This window comes from Pristiophorus japonicus, chromosome 1 (assembly GCF_044704955.1).
Source record: "Pristiophorus japonicus isolate sPriJap1 chromosome 1, sPriJap1.hap1, whole genome shotgun sequence".
In the NCBI taxonomy this organism is placed as follows: domain Eukaryota; kingdom Metazoa; phylum Chordata; class Chondrichthyes; family Pristiophoridae; genus Pristiophorus; species Pristiophorus japonicus.
Genome location: NC_091977.1, coordinates 69038795 through 69064283, shown reverse-complemented (window position 1 = coordinate 69064283; position 25489 = coordinate 69038795). Strand labels below are relative to the sequence as shown.

Here is a 25489-nt window from a genome sequence, read left to right as displayed (position 1 = left end):
GATGGAAGAAGGCCTTTTTCAAGTGAGGTTACAGATTGTACTGAGCATAAATAAAAAAAAGTTCTGGCCATATTGTTCGACATCAGCCTTACATCCTGGCCACCATGCCACTTCGAGTAGTCTTAACAAGCTGGTCCCGGGTGACTCATAGTGAGGGCATCAAGCGATTGATAAATAAATTGACTTCAGAATGAAAAGGGGACAAACCATTATACCCACGGCAAAGCGTACTTTCGGATGAGATGTTAAACGGAGGCTCCATCGGCTCTCTCAGGTGATTCCATGGCATTATTTCGAAAAGGAGAGGGGAATTATCCCTGGTATCCTGGCCAATATTTATCCCTCATTCATCAGTTGCAGTTGGTAACCCAAAAGTAAGTTACTCCCCAGTGACGATATCAACTTCACTTTAATAACAGCAATTAAAAGGAAATCAACAATACTGAAGGGTCGACAACGAGAGGGTACAGATTTAAGATGATGGTCAAAAGAACCAGAGGCGATATGAAGAAAAACATTTTATGCAACCAGTGGTTAGAATTTGGAATGCACTGCACAATAGTATGCACAGATTTAATAGTAGCCTTCAAAAGGGAATTGGATAAATACTTGGAGAAAAAAAATGCAGGGATACAGAGAAAGTGCAGGGGAGTTGTACTAACTGAATTGCTCCTCGAAAGAGTTGATGCAGACTCGATTTTTAAGAAAGGAGGGAGAGAGAAAATGGGTAATTATAGACCGGTTAGCCTGACATCAGTAGTGGGGAAAATGTTGGAATCAATTATTAAGGCTGAAATAGCAGCGCATTTGGAAAGCAGTGACGGGATCGGTCCAAGTCAGCATGGATTTATGAAGGGGAAATCATGCGTGACAAATCTTCTGGAATTTTATGAGGATGTAACTAGTAGAGTGGACAAGGGAGAACCAGTGGATGTGGTGTATTTGGACTTTCAAAAGGCTTTTGACGAGGTCCCACACAAGAGATTGGTGTGCAAAATTAAAGCACATGGTATTGGGGGTAATATACTGACGTGGATGGAGAACTGGTTGGCAGACAGGAAGCAGAGAGTCGGAATAAACGGGTCCTTTTCAGAATGGCTGGCAGTGACTGATGGGGTGCCGCAGGGCTCAGTGCTGGGACCCCAGATCTTTACAATATACATTAATGATTTAGATGAAGGAATTGAGTGTTATATCTCCAAGTTTGCAGATGACACTAAGCTGGGTGGCGGTGTGAGCTGTGAGGAGGACGCTAAGAGGTTGCAGGATGATTTGGACAGGTTAGGTGAGTGGGCAAATGCATGGTAGATGCAGTATAATGTGGATAAATGTGAGGTTATCCACTTTTGGGGCAAAAACACGAAGGCAGAATCTTATCTGAATGGCGGCAGATTAGGAAAAGGGGAGGTGCAACGAGACCTGGGTGGCATGGTACATCAGTCATTGAAAGTTGGCAGCAGGCGGTGAAAAAGGCAAATGGTATGTTGGCCTTCATAGCTAGGGGATTTGCGTATAGGAGCAGGAAGGTCTTACTGCAGTTGTACAGGGCTTTGGTGAGGCCTCACCTGGAATATTGTGTTCAGTTTTGGTCTCCTAATCTGAGGAAGGATGTTCTTGCTGTTGAGGGAGTGCAGCGAAGGTTCACCAGACTGATTCCCGGGATGGCAGGACTGACATATGAGGAGAGACTGAATCGACTGGGCCTGTATTCACTGGAGTTTAGAAGGATGAGAGGGGATCTCACAGAAACATATAACATTCTGACGGGACTGGACCGGTTAGATGCGGGAAGAATGTTCCCGATGTTGGGGAAGTCCAGAACCAGGGGACATAGTCTAAGAATAAGGAGTAAGCCATTTAGGACTGAGATGAGGAGAAACTTCTTCACTCAGAGTTGTTATTCCCTACCGCAGAGAGTTGTTGATGCCAGTTCATTGGATATATTCAAGAGAGAGTTAGATATGGCCCTTATGGATGAAGGGGTATGGAGAGAAAGCAGGAAAGGGGTACTGAGGTGAACGATCAGCCATGATCTTATTGAATGGTGGTGCAGGCTCGAAGGGCTGAATGGCCTACTCCTGCACCTATTTTCTTTGTTTATATCACTAAAAACAAATTATCTGGTCATTATCACATTTCTGTTTGTGGGAGCTTGCTATGTGCAAATAAGCTGCCTCATTTATGACATTACAACAATGACCACACTTCAAAAAGTACTTCATTGGGTGTAAAGCGCTTTGGGATGGCCTGAGGTTGCCAAAGATGCTGTATAAATGCAAGTATTTTCTTCTTTTATACCATCTCTCACACTAAGAGTTGGGAGTGATTGCCCTCTGGCTAGTGCTTGTATGGCATGCTGTAGTACTGCATCATCTTAGCTTGTTTGCGATCCAATGGTGCAAGGGGATGCCTCCATTTAATCTCTCTAATGGAAGATGAGGAAGTCTGAGGGTGCCACTCCTCACCGGTTTCTGTTCTCCATCAATTTATTTGTGCACGGATTACCTTCCCACTGTGGCTCGTTTTTGGTGTAGGCCTTCATTTTATGGAGGCTATGTCACCAGAGTGAGTGGATGCCACGTCAAAAATATATTCCACAAGGGAGCTGATGGTAAGGGCTTCCCCTCAGTTGAAATAAACCCTCTCTTCTCCCAGAGAGGAGAGATATTTAGTTAGAGAGTTACACACATACATAGAACTGGAATATGTGGTGAGGGGGAGTCAGTATATAGTTAAAGTGACATGAGGAAGGCAACAGCAGCCAGTTGAGTGGTTTGTGCGGAAAAGGAAGGAACAACTTTAGAGAAATTTCACGGTGGAATTTTGGCATTTTAACACACAACTTGAGCCACCACAGAAATGGAAGTGAACCCAAGAAACTCTCCTGCATTAATAGGTCCCTTTGTCCATGGATGCTGTTAGCCAAAAACCGTGGTGGCTGGGTGTGTTGGACGGTTATGTTATGAAGGAAGAAACATCCACCATGCCAATCGGACAGTGGAAACTGATCCATCCTGCCATCGACCAGTCAATAGCAACTCAGTTAGTGTATGACATGTCAGAAGGTAAAAGGCCAAGTACATAAAAATTACATTTTTAGTGCCAGAGAGATTCTTTGGTATTAATTAGATTTATCTGGCCAATAAAAATTCATTTAACCTAAATGCGCCACGCCTAACTTTTTCTGCTGTGTTTAGTGCATATCTAATGGGTAAGTATCGCAACTTCACACCTTCATGTATTTTAATGCTGATCCTATCGGCAAGATACCTGATTAGCGAAGCTTGTGACGGAGCAAGGCAACTCTGACAGCAACTTCCAGATTTCTGCATTTAACTGCACATGTGCGGACGCCGGAAGTTGCTGTCCGATTTACTCCATAATAACGGCGAACGCTGATAGGTTCAGAATGCAAAACCTGGGCCATTATATTTATGGCCCCTAGTTTTTTATTCCACACCAGTAGAAATATAAGAACATAAGAAATAGGAGCAGGAGTCGGCCATTTGGCCCCTTGAGCATCCTCCGCCATTCAATAAGATCATGGCTGATCTGATCCTGGCCTCAACTCCACTTCCCCGCCCGCTCCCCATACCCCTTGACTCCCTTATCATTCAAAAATCTGTCTTTCTCCACCTTAAATATATTCAATGACCCAGCCTCCACAGCTCTCTGGGGTAGAGAATTTCTAAGAAACAATCCCAAAACATTTTCTCCACGTCTACCCTATGAAACCTCTTTATAATTTTTAAAGACCTCTATTAGGTCACCCTTCAGCCTTCTCTTTTCGAGAGAAAAAAGTCCCAGCCTGTTCAGTCTTCCCTGATCGTTCTAACCGCTCAGTTCTCCTTTATCCTTGCAAATCTTTTTTGTGCATTTGTCAATTCCTCTTTATCCTTTTTGTAATATGGAGGCAAGAACTGTGCACAGTAAGTATGATCTAACCAAGGTTCTATACTAGTTCAACATAACGGGCCCAAGTTTCCACATGATTTGCGCCTGATTTTTAGGAGCAACTGGTGGAGAACGGACTATCTTAGAAATCGCAATTCTCCACATTTTTTTTTCTGCAGTTCTCGTGAGGTAGAACAGTTCTACTTTGGAACAGAATTTTTTCTTCAAAAGGGGGCGTGTCCGGCCACTGACGCCTGATTTCAAAGTTTCCACAGTGAAAACGTACTCCAAACTAAGTTAGAATGGAGCAAGTGAAGATTTTTGTAGAACTGAAAAAACCTGTTCTACACATTTAAAAAATCAGGCGCAGGTTACAAATTAGGCGTCCAGAACGAGGTGGGGGGGGAGGGGACGTCATTAAATTCTACAATAAATCCTTATTTATACTTCTACAAATATTATACAAATAAATCCAACCTGAATAAACATTTATAAGCAAAGAAAAGATTAAATAAACCATCTTCCTACCTGTGTGAAGGCACGGAGAATGCTGCAGTCAGCCTGAGGCGCCCGTTCTTCCCGCAGGGGGGGGGGGAGAGGGGAGAAGGAGGCGCCCGTTCTTTCCCGCGGGGGAGGAGACAGTGAGAAGGCTGCAAGTGCTGATGTGCTGATGGCAATGTGCTTTTATTAAAAAAATGTTAAGAAATTAAACAGCTACAAAAAACTACAAAAATGGCCGAGTGCCAATGTTTTTTTCGCACTGCGTGTGCGCGAACGCTCCAACGCGCACGCGCAGTGTTGCCGGCAGGAAAAAAACTAATTTAAATAGTACCCGCCCCCTCCCACTTACAAAATCGGCGTGAGTGTAGGCTCCGCCCCCCTGGGCGCCGTGCCAGGCAGACAAGGAGCTGCAGGGCTTTACAGAATCACGAGTGTTTTTTTAGGCGCCGTTTTAGGCGCGAAAAACGGGCACCCAGCTCGGAGGGGCGCCCGTTTTTTATCGTGTGGAAACTTGGGCCCAACTTTTCTGGTTTTCAATTCTATTCCTTGAGAAATGAACCCCAGTGCTTTATTTGCATTTATTATGGCCTTGTTAACCTATGTTGCTAATGATTTGAAAGAAAAAGAAAGAATGACTTGGATTTGTATAGCACCTTTCACGACCACCGGACGTCTCAAAGCACTTTACAGCCAATTAAGTACTTTTGGAGTGTAGTCACTATTGTAATGTAGGAAACGTGACAGTTAATTTGCGCACAACAAGCTCCCACAAACAGCAATATGATAATGACCAGATAATCTGTTTTCGTTATGTTGATTGAGGGATGAATATTGGCCAGGACACTGGGGATAACTCCCCTGCTTTTCTTCGAAATAGTGCCACGGGATCTTTTACGTCCACTTGAGAGTGCAGATGAAGCCTCGGTTTAACGTCTAATCCGAAAGACGGCATCTCCAACAATGCAGCGCTCCCTCAGCACAGCACTGGAGTGTCAGCCTAGATTTTTGTGCTCAAGATAATGTTTTCTAATGCTCCTGTGAAGCGCCTTGGGCCATTTTACTACTTTATAGGCATATAAATGCAAGTTATTGTTGTGAATCTGTACTGCCAGATCTCTTTGCTTCTCTACCCTGTTTAGACTTTTATTTTCCAAGGAGTATGTGGCCTCCTTATTTCTCCTATCAAAATGCACCACCTCACACTTGTTTATTTTGAAATTAATTTGCTATTTACATCCCCATTCTGCAAGTTTATTAAGATCTTCTTGTAGCTTGTCGCAGTCTTCCTCAGTATTAGCTGTACTCCCTAATTTGGTGTCATCCGCAAATTTTGAAATTGTTCTTCCGATTCCCGACTCCAAATCATTTATGGTAAATGTCGAACAACAGTACTGATCGCTGTGGAAAACCACTTCCCACCTTTTGCCAGTCTGAGTAAATACTTTTAACCCGTACCCTGTGTTTACTATTTTGTAACCAGCTTGCTATCCATTCTGCTCCTTGCTCCCTGACTCAACATTATCTGATCTTAGTAATGTCTCTACTATGTGTTGCCTTATCGAAGGCCTTTTTTCGTCTTCTATTGAGTTTTGACAGTGGGAAAGATGCATCAGTGGGGCTGAGGGTTGGCGTTGGAAAAAATGAGTGAGCCCATCAGTGGCAATAAGGAACAGGGTGGGAAGATAGGGAAGGGACAGGTAGGTCTGTGGGGCTGAGGCATGGGCAGAAACGGCAGCAGGAAGAAGCAACGAGGGGAAACCAAAGTGAATACTATTTTGGGAAGTGCAACAGGAGGTTGTCCACAGGAATAGTGAACGACGTCGGGGACTAGTTAAGAGGAGGCAGTGGTCACGAGAGGCAGAAGAAAAGTTGCCTGAGAGCCGGGTAAAGCAGCAGGTGGAAGGGCTCAATGGAGTGCCACATGAAGGGGTGGGAGAGGCAAGATGATGAAGGCTGAAGGACTACTAACACCAGGACTGGCAGATATATATATATTTTAATATACAGTTTTTATTAAATTATGAAAGGTTAAGAAAACCTTTTAAAAATAAAATCTTTCTTACCTGGAGAAGAGCTGTAGAGAAACAAAATGGCGATGAAGCTGAGACAGAGATCAGAACACCATCGCTGACCATAGCAGCAGTTGTGTCACATTCTGACAGTTCAAAGCAGTTTTCAGTACAAAATGTCGATATGTGAATTTATAATAGCAAATATTGACTCTCAAATGTTACATTTTGGTCACGACAGTAATTAAGGTTTGTAGATGGGAAATGTCTCAGACATAAGATTTGTAATATACAATAACATTTTGTGTATACAAGTGTATGTGTGTCCTGGCTCTCCTTTTCCAGAGAGCTGATTCGTTTATGGGAACCATGTGATTGGTTTGTCCAAGCCATATGACTAGTGGTCACCTTGTGGTCTGAGTTGCACTCACTCAGCCCATCATCTGTCTCCCATACCAGCCCCAGACTCACTGTTCACTAATCAGCACGCTTGCCTCATGGCTCAGCCTTGTTGCTTGTGCCTGGTACAAGTTGTCCCAAGCGCGAGACTTTCTCACTCCCTCCCTTCCTTTTCTCAGCTTTTAAGCCTTCCCTTTCCCTTTGAATTGATGCTCTACTCTATGGCTTTAATGTCCTTTCCATAATGCAGTTGCCAGAATTGCACACAGTATTCCAACTGTAGCCTAATTAATGTTTGTATAAATTCATAATTACTTTTATACTCATGTACTCTATGCCCCTATTTATAAAACCCGAAATTCTTTTGGCTTTTTTATGGGTTTATCCGCCTACACTCGTACTTTCGGGGAATTATGTATTTGAGCCCTGGGTTTCTCTGTTCATCAACACCCTTCAGTGTCTTTCCATTGACAGAATACATCCATTCCTTGCTTTTATTCCCAAAATGTATTACCGTACACTAATCCACAATAAATTGTATCTGCCTGTGCCTTCCTCTAGCCTTTTACAGTTCTCGTTGTTTGCTAAATTTTGTGATTGTGCCCCAGATATCCAAGTCCAAATCATCAATATATAATGAGAACAAAGAGATGCACTTGCAACCCTTCTCCAGTCTGAACAACTGTTTTCCCATGCTCATTATTTCCTATCCGTCAACCAACTTTATATCCATATTGCTACATTTCTTCTTGTATCATAAGCCTGAATTTTTGTAACAATCTTATTGAGACATATTATTGAATGCCTTCTAATAATCCATATTTACTGCATTCCCTTTATCCATCCAATTTGTCGCTTCTTCAGAAAGCCCTATTAAATCTGTCAATTATCATTACTTTTAACAGATCCATGCTGACTGTCCTTGACTAATTCACACTTTTCTAATTGTTAATTTTATTTAGAATAATGGATTCTAAGAGTTTATGACTATACAAACATACAACCAATGACGGACAAAAAAAGACCCTCTAGTCCTCCAGCATGTTCCACACATTGTGATACCTTGAGTATCACGATATGTATACTCTCCACCCCAGCCTGAAACAGGTCTAGCTCTCACTTGAAGGAATTGAGTGAATCAGGATCCACTGCATGAGCCAGCAGACTGTTCCAGAGGTCCATTATATCTGGGAAAAGAACCACCACCTGACATCTAACCTTGATCTGGCCTTGTACAACTTAAAATCCCACTGGTCCTCCCTAACCTATTTGCTTGGAACAAATTGTCAACTCGAATACAATCTGTTCCCTTCATCATCTGATAAACCTTGATCAGATCAATCCTACACTTCTCTAACATGTAGAGTCCCAAGTCTGTAAGCCTACCTTGATGACGAAAATGCTTTAAACTGGGAATTCGTCTAATGGCACTCCTCTGCACCCACCATGTAAGGAGATCAAAACTGGAAATGGTATTTCAGCTGAGGCCTAACCAAGGTCTTGTACAAATACAATAGGTATGCCTTGTCTTATAATCAGTTGTCCTATAAATGCACTCCAATGCCCTATTTGCTCTAAAGCCCAGATCTCTTTTTCCACCTATTTTAATGCTTTGCCCTGAAGGATGTATATATGTTGAGCATTCACTCCAGTCAAAGGCGTAACACTGCACTTTTCTGAATTAAACATCATTTGCCAGTCATGGGCCCAAACCCCCAACACTTCAAGATCTGCGTGAAGCAGTAGAGCATCGTTTACAGCCCTAACATTTGCACACTGCTTAATATCAACTGCAAATTTGTAGATCGTGCCCCCAACACCTACATGTAGATCATTACTAAAAATAGTACAGAGCAACAGTCCGAACACACATCCCTGCGGGACACCACTCGTGACTGGTCTCCAAATCCATCTATAGCTACTTTCTGCCTATGTCCTTCCAGTCACTTCTCAATCCAGCTGAATATATTACCACTAATACCAGAGGCTTTGATCTTGTAGAGAAATTGGATAGGATAAAAATGGATAAAGAGGATGTACTTAAGTGCTCAAATTAGAATAGTCACCTGGTCTGGCTGGTGCATCCTTGGTTGCTGAGGGAAATAAGTGTAGAAATTGCAGAGGCTCTGACCACAATCTTCCAAACAGGGCCAATTATTTTTGGCCCTGCACGGCCCCTTTAAGGCCATTTAAAATACCATGCATGTACAGATTTAGGTTGACGTGCTGGCTACGCGGGTTCCCTGGAGCAGTGCGCGGCCATGCACCTTACAGGGAACACTGCTTGCAATCCTCTTAGATATGGGGGTGGTGCCAGAGGACTGCGGGATTGCAAACAATGTTCCCTGTAAGCTGTGTTTTGTTCTCTGCAGCCTGTTTCTTTTAATGAGCGGTCCCTTTAAATTTCTGCACATGCGCGGTATTTACAATGTAAAAACGGTGGCCGGCCTGCTCGGGACCTTTAAGATTACTGGCTGTGCACCTTAGTGGAAACATTGATGCAAATTTAATTGGCACTTGGTAAAATATGGGTTAACAAATGAAAGCCAGCACGGATTTTTTAAAGGCAAATCGTGTTTGACTCACTTGATTGAGTTCTTCAATGAAGTAATGGAGAAGGTGGATGTGTATACGGACCTTCAGAAGGCATTTGATAAAGTACCATATAATAGACATAGAAACATAGGCCCCAAGTTTCGACATGATTTGCTCCTGATTTTTAGGAGCAACTGGTGTAGAACGGAGTATCTTAAAAATCGGAATTCTCGTCATTTAGTTTGCTCCAGTTCTAGTCAGTTAGAACAGTTTCACTTTGGAACAGAATTTTTTTTTCAAAAGGGGGCGTGTCCGGCCACTTACGCCTGTTTTCAAAGTTTCGGCAGTGAAAACTTACTCCAAACTAACTTAGAATGGAGTAAGTGAAGATTTTTGTACGCTCGAAAAAACCTTGTCTACACTTTAGAAAATCAGGCGTAAGTTACAAATCAGGCGGAGGGAATGGGGGGGGGGGGCGGTTTAAAGGGAAGTTTACAAACATTAAACACTTCAGTTTTACAAATAAAGAGCCATCATCAATAATAAATGATAAATACATCAATAAATCAACCAATAAATCAATCAAAAAAAATTAATAAGAAATAATTTTTAAAAAAATCAATAAATAAAACATTTTCTACTTACCGACTGCAGCACCGGGAGCCCTCCAACAGCATGCTGGGATGACCCCCCCCAGTGTGTCTCTGTCAGTGTCTCTATCTCTCTGTCTGTCTGTGTGTGTCTCTCATTCTCTGTCTGTCAGTGTCTGTGTTTCTGACCGAGTAGGGGGGTAGAGGGAGAGAGAGGGGGGAGAAGGGGGGGTAGATGTGGGGGGGGGGGGGGAAAGGCGAAAGGGGGAAGGAGCCTGAATGGGCCGGGCCCGAGACTTCGGGCAGGGCCCGTCCCCAGCACCAGATTTACAGGTAGGTGGCGTTAGGTCGGGTCAGGGGGTGTGGTGGGAGGGAGGTCGGTTCGGTTCGGGGGGAGGGAGGTCAGGTCGGATCCAGTCCGGGGGCGGGAGGGGGAAGCGGGAGTCGGGTCGGGTCCAGGGGCGGGGGGAGGGGGGAAGCGGGAGTCGGGTCTGGTCCGGGGGCGGGGGAGCGGGAGTCGGGTCGGGGTCGGGTCCGGTCCAGGGGCGGGGGGGGGGAGCGGGAGTCGGGTCGGTGTCGGGTCCGGGCCGGGGGGTGGGGGGAGAGCGGGAGTCGGGTCGGTGTCGGGTCCGGTCCGGAGGCGGGAAGCGGGAGTCGAGTCGGGTCGGGAGGAAGCAGGAGCTGGCCGTGGGGAGGAGCCTTATTCACGCAGCCCCAGTGAGGCCATTCGGCCAGGGCTAGAGGTCCCGGCACTGTTTTCAGCACAGGGACCTGGCTCTGCCCCCTACTGCTTGTGTTGCGCTGCGCCGAGCTGCAAACGACCTGCGGGGAGCTGGAGAATCTGGAAGTTTTTTTTAGGCGCACTTTGTGGCGCGAAAAACGGGCGTCCAGGTCGGGACTGCGGCGTTCTAGAAAATAGGTGCAGGAGTAGGCCATTCGGTCCTTTGAGCCTGCACCACCATTCAATATGATCATGGCTGATCATGCAACTTCCGTACCCTACTCCTACTTTCTTTCCATACCCCTTGATTCCTTTAGCCATGAGGGCCACATCTAACTCCCTTTTAAATATATCTAACGTACTGGCCTCAACAACTTTCTGTGGTAGAGAATTCCACAGGTTCACAATTCTGAGTGAAGAAACTGTTAGTAAAATTGTAGCCCATAGAATTAAAGGGGCAGTAGTTGCGTGGATACAAAATTGGCTAAGGGACAAAATGCGGAGAATAGTGGTGAACGGTTGTTTTTTTAGACTGGAGCGAAGTGTGCAATGGTGTCACCCAGGGGTGTTGGGACCGCTGCTCTTTTTGATATATATTACTGACCTGAACCTGGGTATACAGGGCATAATTTCAAAGTTTGCAGATAACACAAAGCTTGGAAATGTAGTAAACAATGAGGCAGATAGTAATAGACTTTCAGGAGGGCAGAGACAGACTGGTGAAATCGGTAGACACGTGGCAGATGAAATTTAATGCAGAGAAGTGTGAAGTGATTCATTTTGGTAGGAAGAATGAGGAGGAACAATATAAACTAAATGGTACAATTTTAAAGGGGGTACAGGAACAGCACTCTAATCTCCCTTGATTCTACACTTTCTATATTCCTCATGATTATCTTTAGCATTGTTAGCCCTTATTTTATCACATGCTCTTTTATGTTTCAGTTTAGTTTTAATTTCTATTTATCCACAGAACTCAATTTTTTTTTAATGTACCTGCTTTTCTTCTTTTAGGAATAAGTTATTTTATACTTTGTGTATCTTGTATTTGAAAATTCCATCAACTTAACTTTTCAACCCAGTTAATTTGGGCCAGATTCCCGTTTATCTCCCTTTTTCTGGGCAAGTAGCCTTTTCTTAAGCTCTTCATTATCCTTTTCTATTTTTACATTGAGCAAGTGGTCATTTTCTGGATTGTTCTCCTACTTTCAGATCAGTTAATTGGACCACTTCAATTTGCAGAACTAAATCAAGCGATGCTTGTTCGACTAGAAAAAGAAAGACTTGCATTTATACAGCATCTTTCACAACCTCTGGACATCCCAGGTCGCTTTTTAGCCAATGAAGTACTGCTGAAGTGTAGTCACTGTTGTAGGAAACGCGGCAGCCAATTTGCGCACAGCCAGGTCCCACAATCAGCAATGTGATAATGACCAGATAATCTGTTTTTAGTGATATTGATTGAGGGATAACTATACCAGGGAGAACTCCCCTGCTCTTCTTCAAAATAGTGCCATGGGATCTTTTACATCCACCTGCAAGGGCAGACGGGGCCTTGGTTTAGCGTCCGATCTGAAGGAAGGCACCAGTACTCCCGCAGTACTGCGCTGGAGTGTCAGACTAGATTTGGTGTTCCAGTCTCTGCACTGGGACTTGAGCCAGAACCTTGTGAGTCAGAGGTGAGATTACTACCACTGATCCACGACGAATGCCTTCAAAACATAGTGATCTAGAATCAGTCCCAGATGCCTCCTAAAAGTATTCCCCTTTATTCCATTCGATCTTGGGATAGTTAAAATCACCCAATATTATTGTCCAGTTCTTACGGATCATATCTCTGGGAAACGCCTGCAGATATTTTCCTCCATCTCATCTCCATGTTTTAGTCAATACACTCTCCAGTATTATTCCCATTCTTTTGTATTATTCCCTTTTTATTTCTTAATTCTATCCACATGGATTCTGTCTTAATTCAACCTCCAAGGACATCCTTAAATTCTAGCGTTGTGATGGAATCTTTCCCTAACACTGCCACTCCATCCTTTTCCCCCTCCCTAACTTTCTTGAAAATGTTATAATCGGAAATATTAAGTTCCCAGTCCTGTCCAAACCTGAGCCTTGTAGTTACTCTATCATATCATTCCATAGTTATTAATGTGCTTGTAACTCTCCAATTGTGTTTTGAATACTTTGTGTACTCACACCAATGAATTCTAATTTCAATTAAAAAAAATAATTCACCCTAGTTTTCTGCTAACTTGTTAATTATTCCATTCCCTTTCCCAAATGGTGCTTTTATTTCTTGCTATCTTATGGACTGCTTCTTTCCCTTTGATTGTACTTTCCGACTTTGCAATTTCATTTGTTGTATTCATTCTGCTCCTCCACTCCATTCTCAAACCTGGAGAGGAGATGGGGAAGGACAGAATTCCACAAAGCAGGAGATTCAAAAAGCAAGTATGAAAGACAAAGACAAATGTAAACGACACATGCTGTTTTTAATATGCAAATCAGCCAGCAAGTTCACTCTGAGTTGTGAATCTCCAGAACTTGCTGGTCAATTTATGTCACTTCGCTGTTTGCTTTGCACAAATGGCATCTCGCCCTTAGCCTTCCCATTATTTTTAAGAACTTGCTGGGTTTGCACATTAATTATCCATTAAACTTGCCACAGACAGTTAGGGCTGGAACTTAACAGCGGAAGTACCTTTTTAACGACGTGATTATTTTTGATGCAATGCCAATCAATCTCTATGGCCCAGAATGTGAACAATTGAAAGTGTTCAATCTCATTCCTGCATGTAGTAAGTTCTTAGATTGCAAAAATATCAAATTTAAACATTTTTTTCTTACTTTTCCTTTTGGGCTCTTTCTTGCTTGCAATGCAATCTTTCTTTCCCTCTCTTTATTTTTTCTTTCTATACCTGATTTGACTCTTAATTTGCCCTCCTTCTCCGACGTTCCTCTGATCTTTCTCAATCCTTAAATCTCAATGGTTGGTCCTATCGTTCACAGAGACCCCAGATGCCCCATTGCCTTTGCTGCACTGTTATCAGCTCGCACTTCCTGCAAATTATGGTGCAAAATTTCTTTCAAGCAGAAGGGTACAGAATAAAGTCGGTAACTAACGGAGTCCGCCATGAGATGCCCTACTCCAGCAAGGTCCGATCCAATGTTGTCAAATTTCCACTAAATGGCAGGTCTGACAGAGCCTGTAGGCTTGAGCTAAAATGCTATAGTTAACCTTACAGATGTGCTTAATTACAATAAAATATGAACTAAAGTGCAGATGACCGGATTATGTATGTTGATACTCAAGTAGACAAATGTATATAACCGTTTGTGTTGTTATAGTAACTTACGCTTCCTAAATGTAGTTTTAAAAATCTCTCTTATTGTGATCCCTCTGTTTATTTAAATTTGCAGGTACGCTGCAGTATTGCAAAGGAGGTACAAGCAAAGATTGGTTCACCATGTCAACACCATTTAAAAAGGAGTTAGAAAAGTATCGAGATGTTGATGAAGATGATCTTCTCCGAAAATTATCAGAAGAGGAGATCCAACAGTTGGAAGTTGAGTTGGAAGAACTAGATCCAGACGTATGTATAGCCATACACATGTATATCTACATAAGCAGTTCGTATCAAGAGATATGCCTACACATGCATGTCTAGATAAATATACACATCTCTGTCCAGAACAGATTGCTGCAGAACTTGTGAATCAGCTGCCCACCCCATCCAGACACAGGTATTTTAATTTATGACCTATTTTCTTACCAAAGGAGTCTTCAATTAGCTAATCATCTACTAATTCTGTGAACTTTGTTCTTTAAAAATCTAAAAACCAAAAGATAGCCCTTGTTCATTCATTTAGATAAGTCCTCAAATAATTTAACTAAATTGAAAGCCATGATCTATTGCTTCTAGATCAGTGTTTATTAAGCATGGCCTCAATACTCTGTCGTGGACGTTAGCATTCTGTATTATGCTGTCCACTTCTTTTTGCAAAACAGATATTGGGGTAACTGCTCTGCAATTTTCAGTTTAAATCTCACTTTTTCTTTGAATAATGTGGATCATGTACTCAACTTTGAGCCCAGTGTTTATGAAGCTCTGTAAAAATACTAATCAGAGTGTTGGTCAAACTTTTTTACTTACTTTCTCGAAGATTCTGGAGTGTATCTTGTCAGGTGCAGGGACACTGACTTTGAGTTATATTTTGCTTTCTGACCATTTTAGTGAGAAAGTAGAAGAATGAAAAGTGGTAAGATGTTGGTAGGAAGCGCTAAAAGACTATTCATCCTCATTTAGCTTTGCTCTGTGAATAACTATCCATCCAGAAATGGATTAATGAATGGGTGGGGTGGGGGGACAAAAGTCGAATTTTATCTGTGCAAGAACCTGTAAGTGTCTTGCTCCAGGTTCAGACCTGATACAATTGAGCTTAATGGGAAGATTCTGAAGTGTCCCCACAGCAGTGACCAAAGTGAACAGTAAAGGCCTGTGCTGTAGCAGAAGAAAAAGATGATTCAAATAAACCCCCTAAATTGGGAGCACTTTGGTTCCAAAAGCCAGCAGTTGCTTGTACGAGATGAGTTCTTCACATTGATTTAGACTGAGCTACAACATTCTATTGTGACAGCAGCACACATCAGTGCAAGTTGTGTTGTGATACGCCTATGCATTGGGTCCAGGGCTCCAAGTCGCAAGTACACCCAATGCTTTTGCCACATTCCTCTCCTTCACGGTCTACAGTTTAGAGACTGTGAAAACAGGTGTGTGTTAACAATGCCAGCCACAATCCGCCCGAACTTCCCTGGAATGTTACTAGATACCAAGAGCTTAACAGTCTAGCTCCATATCTTGTGAAGCTGTCTCCATAGAATGTGTTCCAAAGTTAATCCTCTCCATGACTCACTGCTTTGTCGCCTACATTGCATGATTGACTTGGAGTCTGATTAGAGTAAGTCTGCACTGTAGGTGGATTTCTCATCAATGATAGTCCGAGATATACAGTGCTAAGTGACTTGGTCTTGGGAGCAGGGGCCTATGGAGCCTGTGCCCAGGGATCCAGCCAAATATAGGCCCCTTGGTAATACTCACCAAAATGCAGGAAAACTGCTTTCAAAATATTCTAGCATTTAAAAATATTGCCAGGAGGAAGCGCCGCAGAGTCAACATATTCATTACAGTAGAAATACTGACACTTGCAGTTCACAAATTTCAAAACATTTATTCAGATATGAGAAACCATAGAAGCAAAGATAATAAGAATCTTTAATAAACAAAAATGATTTTCATAGAAAAGAAACTCCATATTAATAAAGGGACAGAGATTGTTTGAACCAGCGCTTCAGTTGCTACGGGGTTAACATCAGACTGTGACTTTGCTCCTTCATGCCTCATGCAAATAAATCCAGTGTGTTGGTCAGATGCTAACAATATGTGTTAAAATGTACAGGTATCAAATACAACGCTGTAGTTCCTTCCCTTTACTATACCTTTGTGTTTTAATGGATCAAGGGGGTAAGAGGCTGTGTGTGGGGTGTGGAGGGACCCTGAATGTTCTTTGGGTGCTTCAGGCCCCACGAATTCTTAATCTGGTTCTGTTTAAGAGTCGCAGACACTTCACTTTATCAGCTAAAATTCTATGTTATGAAGAGTGGCTACACTGTATCCATTATTGGATGTATATGGATAATGGTATGATGTGGCCTTTGTGGCCTGGGTTTGACTAACTTAAACTATTATACACAATAAGGGAAGAGGCAGATGACGTGTGTAGTGGGCGTCAGTGTTTTTGCTGGGTAATTTAAGGGTAACTAGTAGGATGGCAGGGCAGCTCGTTCAAACGGAATGCAACACCTGTGCCATGTGGGAATTCCTGGATGCTTCCCGCAACGGGGATGACCACATGTGCAGGAAGTGTCTCCAGCTCCTCCAACTCGAGCGCCAAGTCTCGGAGCTTGAGCGAGGACTGGAGGCACTGAGGAACATCCGATAGAACGAGAGGTACGTGGATAGCACGTTTCAGGCATTGGTCACCCCACAGATTAAAAGGGTACAGGAGGATAGGGAATGGGTGACCGTCGCACACAAGAGTATGGCGAGGCAGGTAGTGCAGGAGTCCCCTGAGGCTATCACGCTCTCAACTGGTACTCTATTCTGACTACAGGCGAGGGCGATGATGCCTCTGGGAAGTGCAGCCAGGGCCAAGTCCACAGCACCGTGGGTGGCTCAGCTGCACAGGGGGTGAGGAAGAAGACGGGAAGGGCTATAGTGATTCAATAGTTAGGGGAGCAGATAGGCGCTTCTGCGGCAGCAAAAGTGACATCAGGATGGTGTGTTGCCTCCCTGGTGCAAGGGTCAGTGATGTCACTGAGCGACTGCAGGGCATTCTGGGGAGGGAAGGGGAACAGCCAGCAGTTGTGGTCCACATTGGTGCCAACGACATAGGTAGAAAGAGGGGTGAGGTCCTAAAAGCTGAGTTTAGGGAGCTAGGAGTAAGATTGAAAGCCAGGACCTCAAAGGTGGTAATCTCGGCATTACTGCCAGTGCCATGTACTAGTGAGGGTAGAAATAGGAAGGCTAGTCAGATAAATACGTGGCTGGGGCATTGGTGTAGGAGGGAAGGCTTTAGTTTCCTGAACATTTGGGACCGCTTCTGGGGTAGGTGGGACCTGTACAAGTCGGACAGGTTACACCTCAACAGAGACGGGACCAATGTTCTTGCGGGTGGTTTTGATAGTGCGTTTGGGAGGGCTTTAAACGAGCTTGGCAGGGGGATGGGAACCCAGGAGAGGGCTCTGAGCTAGTTAGAGTGGGTGAGAGCTCAGATGAACAGAACTCCAAGAAAGAATGCAAAAGGCAGGAGGCAACAGAGCAGACTAGCACTGGGGTAAGTGTAAACCACAACGTGATAGGAAGGGACAATATGTATGAATATAAAGGGGCTGCAGGAGGGGTCAAAACTAAAAATCATGGTTTAAAAACTAGTATTAAAACACTTTACCTAAACGCACGCAGCATTCGAAACAAAGTAAATGAGTTGACGGCACAAATCATTACAAATGGGTATGATTTTGTGGCCATTACTGAAACGTGGTTGCAGGGTGGCCAAGACTGGAAATTAAACATACAGGGGTATCTGACAATTCGGAAAGATAGAGACAAGAAGGGAAAGGAGGTGGGGTAGCTCTGTAAATAAAGGATGATATCGGGGCAGTTGTGAGAGACGATACTGGCTCTAATGAACAAAATGTTGAATCATTGGGCCCAAGTTTCCACAGGATAAAAAACAGGCGCCCCTCCGAGCTGGGCGCCCGTTTTTCGCGCCTAAAACGGCGGCAGAAAAAAACCGCGCTATTCTCGAGCGCTTTGCAGCTCCTTGTCTGTTTGGCGCGGCGCCCAGGGAGGCGGAGCCTACACTCGCGCAGATTTTGTAAGTGGGAGGGGGCAGGGTACTATATAAATTAGTTTTTTTCCTGCCGGCAACGCTGCGTTCGCGCATGCTCAGTGTGAAAAACAACATTAGCACTCGGCCATTTTTGTAGTTCTTTGTAGCTGTTTAATTTTTGAACATTTTTTAATAAAATCACATTGCCATCAGCACATCAGCACTGAGGCTACCCTTCTCACTGTCTCCTTCCCCTCCCTCCCCTCCGCGACAACAAACGGCTGTCTCCTTCCCCTCCCTCCCCTCCGCGGCAACAAACCGCTTTCTCCGCCCCCCCCCCCCCACCACCCTCCCGCTCAGCGGCACGAACGGCTTTCTCCCCCCCCCACCCCCCCTCCTGCTCAGCGGCAACGAACGGCTGCAGAATTCTCCCTGGCTGAAGCACTTTCACACAGGTAGGAAGATGGTTTATTTAATCTTTTCTTTGCTTATAAATGTTTGTTCAGGTTGGATTTATTTGTATAATATTTGTAGAAGTATAAATAAGGATTGATTGTAGAATTTAATGAGTTCCCTTCCCCCCCCACCTCGTTCTGGACGCCTAATTTGTAACCTGCGCCTGATTTTTTAATGTGTAGAACAGGTTTTTTCAGTTCTACAAAAATCTTCACTTGCTCCATTCTACTTTAGTTTGGAGTACATTTTCACTGTGGAAACTTTGAAATCAGGCGTCAGTGGCCGGACACGCCCCCTTTTGAAGAAAAAATTCTGTTCCAAAGTAGAACTGTTCTACCTGACTAGAACGGCAGAAAAAAAAATGTGGAGAATTGCGATTTCTAAGATAGTCCATTCTCCACCAGTTGCTCCTAAAAATCAGGCGCAAATCATGTGGAAACTTGGGCCCTTTGTGGGTGGAGATTAGAGAGAGTAAGGGGAAAAAGTCACTGGTGGGCGTAGTTTATAGGCCCCCAAATAATAACTTCACGGTGGGACGGACCATAATCAAGGGAATAATGGAGGCATGTGAAAAAGGAACAGCAGTAATCATGGGGGATTTTAACCTACATATCGATTGGTCAAATCAAATCGCACGGGGTAGCCTTGAGGAGGAATTCATAGAATGCATACGGGATTGTTTCTTAGAACAGTATGTTACAGAACCTACAAGGGAGCAAGCGATCTTAGATCTGGTCCGGTGGAATGTGACAGGAATAATAAACGATCTCCTAGTAAAAGATCCTCTCGAATGATCACAGTATGGTTGAATGTGGGCGAGGAAGTAGTGTCTCAAACGAGCGTACTATGCTTAAACAAAGGGGACTACAGTGGGATGAGGGCAGAGTTGGCTAAAGCAGACTGGGAACACAGACTAAACGGTGGCACAATTGAAGAACAGTGGAGGACTTTTAAGGAGCTCTTTCATAGTGCTCAACAAAAATATATTCCAGTGAAAAAGAAGGGCGGTAAGAGAAGGGATAACCAGCCATGGATAACCAAGGAAATAAAGGAGAGTATCAAATTAAAAACCAATGCGAATAAGGTGGCCAAGGTTAGTGGGAAACTAGAAGATTGGGAAAATTTTAAACGACAGCAAAGAATGACTAAGAAAGCAATAAAGAAAGGAAAGATAGATTATGAAAGTAAACTTGCGCGAAACATAAAAACAGATAGTAAAAGCTTTTACAGATATATAAAACGGAAAAGAGTGACTAAAGTAAATGTTGGTCCCTTAGAAGATGAGAAGGGGGATTTAATAATGGAAAATGTGGAAATGGCTGAGACTGTAAACAATTATTTTGCTTCATTCTTCACAGTGGAAGACACAAAAACCATGCCAAAAATTGCTGGTCACGGGAATGTGGGAAGGGAGGACCTTGAGATAATCACTATCACTAGGGAGGTACTGCTGGACAGGCTAATGGGACTCGAGGTAGACAAGTCCCCTGATCCTGATGAAATGCATCCCAAGGTATTAAAAGAGATGACAGAAGTTATAGCAGATGCATTCATTACAATCTACCAAAATTCTCTGGACTTTGGGGAGGTACCATTGGATTGGAAAGCAGCTAATGTAATGCCTCTGTTTAAAAAAGGGGGCAGACAAAAGGCCGGTTAGTTTAACATCTGTAGTGGGGAAAATGCTTGATGCTATCATTAAGGAAGAAATAGTGGGACATCTAGATAGAAATAGTGCAATCAAGCAGACGCAACATGGATTCATGAACGGGAAATCATGTTTAACTAATTTACTGGAATTCTTTGAGGATGTAACGAGCATGGTGGATAGACGTGTATCGATGGATGTGGTGTATTTAGATTTCCAAAAGGCATTCGATAAGGTGCCACACAAAAGGTTACTGCAGAAGATAAAGGTACGCGGAGTCAGAGGAAATGTATTAGCATGGATAGAGAATTGGCTAGCTAACAGAAAGCAGAGAGTCAGAATAAATGGGTCCTTTTCAGTTTGGCAATCGGTGGTTAGTGGTGTGCCATAGGGATCAGTGCTGGGACCACAACTGTTTACAATATACATAGATGACCTGGAAGAGGGGACACAGTGTAGTGCAACAAAATTTGCAGATGACATAAAGATTAGTGGGAAAGCGGGTTGTGTAGAGGACACAGAGAGGCTGCAAAGAGATTTAGATAGGTTAAACGAATGGGTTAAGGTTTGGCAGATGGAATACAATGTCGGAAAATGTGAGGTCATCCACCTTGGGGAAAAAAAACAGTAAAAGGGAATATTATTTGAATGGGGAGAAATTACAACATGCTGTGGTGCAGAGGGACCTGGGGGTCCTTGTGCATGAATCCCAAAAAGTTAGTTTGCAGGTGCAGCAGGTAATCAGGAAGGTGAATGGAATGTTGGCCTTCATTGCGAGAGGGATGGAGTACAAAAGCAGAGAGGTCCTGCTGCAACTGTACAGGGTATTGGTGAGGCCGCACCTGGAGTACTGTGTGCAGTTTTGGTCACCTTACTTAAGGAAGGGTATACCAGCTTTGGAGGGGGTACAGAGACGATTCACTAGGCTGATTCCAGAGATGAGGGGTTACCTTATGAAGATAGATTGAGTAGACTGGGTCTTTACTCGTTGGAATTCAGAAGGATGAAGGGTGATCTTATAGAAACATTTAAAATAATGAAAGGGATAGACAAGATAGAGGCAGTGAGGTTGTTTCCACTGGTCGGGGAGACTAGAACTAGGGGGCACAGCCTCAAAATACGGAGAAGCCAATTTAAAACCGAGTTGAGACGGAATTTCTTCTCCCAGAGGGTTGTGAATCTGTGGAATTCTCTGCCCAAGGAAACAGTTGAGGCTAGCTCATTGAATGTATTCAAATCACAGATAGATAGATTTTTAACCAATAAGGGAATTAAGGGTTATGGAGAGCGGGCGGGTAAGTGGAGCTGAGTCCACAGCCAGATCAGCCATGATCTTGTTGAATGGCGGAGCAGGCTCGAGGGACAAGATGGTCTACTCCTGTTCCTAATTCTTATGTCCTTATGTTCTTATGTACGACATTTTCTGACTTTCATAGGGCATATAAACTGCTTTACAATTAAATAGTTGGATTGGATTGAGTTACCACTTGGAAAAGTTGACCAAAAGGTAAGGGCAATGGTCGTTAAGCTTGTAAGAAAGGTATGGCAATAATCATGGGCGATTTTAATCTTCATATTGATTGGACAAATCATATTGATTGGACAAATCATATTGGCCAAGGTAGCCTTGAGAAAGAGTTCATTGAGTGTATTCCTTGAACAGTACGTTGCGGAACTAACCAGGGAGCAGGCTATCCTGGATCTGGTACTGTGTAATAAGACAGGATTAATGAATGATCTCATCGTAAAGGATCCTCTCGGAAAGAGTGATCATAGCATGGTTGAATTTCAAAATCAGTTGGAGGGTGAGAAAGTTGGAACTCAAACCAGTGTCCTGATCTTAAATAAAGGCGATTACAAAGGTATGAAGGCAGAGTTGGCTAAAGTGGACTGGGAAAATAGATTAAAGTGTAAGACGGTTGATTAGCAGTGGCACACATTTAAGAAGATATTTCATAACTCTCAATAAAATATATTCCAGTGAGAAGGAAAGACTTTGAGAGAGGAGAACCATCCATGGCTAATTAAGGAAGTAAAGGGTGGTATCAAATCTAAAACAATGGCATACAAAATGGCCAAGATTAGTGGAAGGTCAGAGGATTAGGTAAAAAAAAAACAGCAAAGGAGGATTAAAAAAATCACAAAGAAAGGGAAGATAGATTGAGTAAACTAGCAAGAAATATAAAAACAGATGTTAAGAGTTTCGACCGGTGTATAACAAGGAAGAGAGTAGCTAAAGTAAACGTTGGTCCCTTAGAAGATGAGACTGGGGAATTAATGATGCAGAACAGGAAAATGACAGAGACTTTGAAAAAATATTTTGTATCGGTCTTCATGGTACAAGACACTAAAAACATGACAATAATGGATAATCAAAGGGCTACAGGGAGGGAGGTACTTAAAACAATCACTATCACTAAAGAAAAAGTACTCCGTAAAATAATGGGAACTAAAGGTGGACAAGTGCCCTGGACCTGATGGCACGCATCCTTGGGTCTTAAAAGAAGTGGTTGCGGAGATAGTGGTGCATTGGTTGTAATCTACCAAAGTTCCCTAAATTCTAAAGAGGTCCCAACAGATTGGAAAACTGCAAATGTAACGCCCCTATTTAAAAAAAAAGAGAGGCAGACAGAAAGCATGAAGTTATAGACCAGTTAGCCTAACATCTGTCATTCGGAAAATGCTGGAGTCCATTATTAAGGAAGCAGTAGCAGGACATTTGGAAAAGCATAATACAGTCAAGCAGAGTCAGCATGGTTTTATGAAAGGGAAATCATGTTTGACAAATTTGCTGGAGTTCTTTGAGGATGTAACGAGCAGGGTGGATAAAGGGGAACCAGTGGATGTGGTGTATTTGGACTTCCAGAAGGCATTTGATAAGGTGCCACATAAAAGGTTACTGCACAAGATAAAAGCTCACTGGGTTGGGGGGGGATATATTAGCATGAATAGCGGATTGGCTAACTAACAGAAAATAGAGAGTTGGGATAAATGAATCATTTTTGGGTTGGCAAACAGTGTCTAGCGGAGCCGCAGGAATTGGTGCTGGGACCTCAACTATTTACAATCTATAGTCATGACTTGGATGAAGGGACCAAGTGTAATATAGCCAAATTTGCTGCTGATATAAAGATGGGTGGGAAAGCAAGTTGTGAGGAGGACACATAAAATCTGCAAAGGGATATAGACAGGCTAAGTGAGTGGGCAAACATTTGACAGATGGAGTAATGGGCCCAAGTTTCCACATGATTTGCGCCTGATTTTTAGGAGCAACTGGTGGAGAACGGACTATCTTAGAAATCGCAATTCTCCACATTTTTTTTTCTGCAGTTCTAGTCAGGTAGAACAGTTCTACTTTGGAACAGAATTTTTTCTTCAAAAGGGGGCGTGTCCGGCCACTGACGCCTGATTTCAAAGTTTCCACAGTGAAAACGTACTCCAAACTAAAGTAGAATGGAGCAAGTGAAGATTTTTGTAGAACTGAAAAAACCTGTTCTACACATTAAAAAATCAGGCGCAGGTTATAAATTAGGCGTCCAGAACAAGGTGAGGCGGGGGGAAGGAAACTCATTAAATTCTACAATCAATCCTTATTTATACTTCTACAAATATTATACAAATAAATCCAACCTGAATAAACATTTATAAGCAAAGAAAAGATTAAATAAACCATCTTCCTACCTGTGTGAAAGTGCTTCAGCCATCGTTCGTTGCCGCGGGGGGTGGGGAAGGAAACCGCCGTTTGTTGCCGTGGAGGGGAGGGAGCGGAAGGAGACAGCGGTTTTTTGATGCCGTGGAGGGGAGGGAGGGGAAGGAAACCGCCGTTTGTTGCCAGGGAGGGGGAGGAAACCGCTGTTTGTTGCCGTGGAGGGGAGGGAGGGGAAGGAGACAGCAGTTTGTTGCCGTGGAGGGTGGGGAGGGGAAGGAGACAGTGAGAAGGCTGCAAGAAGCCTCAGTGCTGATGGCAATGTGCTTTTATTAAAAAATGTTCAAAAATTAAACAGCTACAAAGAACTACAAAAATGGCCGAGTGCCAATGTTTCCTTCACACTGCGCGTGCGCGAACGCTCCAACGCGCACGCGCAGCGTTGCCAGCAGGAAAAAAACTAATTTAAATAGTACCCGCCCCCTCCCACTTACAAAATCGGCGTGAGTGGAGGCACCGCGCCAAACAGACAACGAGCTGCAAAGCGCTCGAGAATAGCGCGTTTTTGATCTGGCGCCGTTTTAGGCGCGAAAAACGGGCGCCCAGCTCGGAGGGGCGCCCGTTTTTTATCCTGTGGAAACTTGGGCCCATAATGTGGGAAAGTGTGAGGTTATCCACTTTGGCAGGGAAAATAAAAAAGCTAATTATTATTTAAATGGAGAGAAATTACACAGTGCTGCATAACAGCGGTACTTGGGGGTCCTTGTGCATGAAACGCAAAAAGTTAGTATGCAGGTACAGGAAGTAATCAGGAAGAACATAAGGACATAAGAATTAGGAACAGGAGTAGGCCATCTAGCCCCTCGAGCCTGCTCCGCCATTCAATAAGATCATGGCTGATCTGGTCGTGGACTCAGCTCCACTTACCCGCCCTCTCTCCGTAACGCTTAATTCCCTTATTGGTTAAAAATCTATCTATCTTTGACTTGAAAACTTTCAATGAGCCAGCCTCAACTGCTTCCTTGGGCAGAGAATTCCACAGATTCACAACCCTCTGGGAGAAGAAATTCTTTCTCAACTCGGTTTTAAATTGGCTCCTCCGTATTTTGAGGCTGTGCCCCCTAGTTCTAGTCTCCCCCACCAATGGAAACAACCTCTCTGCCTCTATCTTGTCTATCCCTTTCATGATTTTAAATGTTTCTATAAGATCACCCCTCATCCTTCTGAACTCCAAGGAGTAAAGACCCAGTCTACTCAATCTATCATCATAAGGTAACCCCCTCATTTCTCGAATCAGCCGAGTGAATCGTCTCTGTACCCCTTCCAAAGCTAGTATATCCTTCCTTAAGTAAGGTGACCAAAACTGCACGCAGTACTCCAGGTGCGGCCTTACCAATACCTTATACAGTTGCAGCAACACCTCCCTGCTTTTGTACTCCATTCCTTTCGCAATGAAGGCCAACATTCCATTTGCCTTCCTGATTACCTGCAAACTAACCTTTTGGGATTCATGCACAAGGATCCCCAGGTCCCTCTGCACCACAGCATGTTGCAATTTCTCCCCATTCAAATAATATTCCCTTTTACTGTTTTTTTTTCCCAAGGTGGATGACCTCACACTTTCCGACATTGTATTTCATCTGCCAAACCTTAGCCCATTCGCTTAACCTATCCAAATCTCCTTGCAGCCTC

At 43.5% G+C, this 25489-nt stretch overlaps 1 protein-coding gene across 3 annotated transcripts in view; it reads left to right on the top strand.

Moving 5' to 3' along the window:
• The window catches only part of tmod1 (tropomodulin 1), a 109447-nt gene that overhangs the window by 6816 nt on the left and 77142 nt on the right, over positions 1-25489 (top strand). For all 3 annotated transcript variants that reach the window (XM_070880826.1, XM_070880808.1, XM_070880816.1), the window contains exon 2: positions 14076-14248. In XM_070880826.1, coding sequence (XP_070736927.1) covers positions 14123-14248 — 126 coding nt within the window. In that variant the 5' untranslated portion in view covers positions 14076-14122. The remainder of the gene's footprint in view (positions 1-14075; positions 14249-25489) is intronic.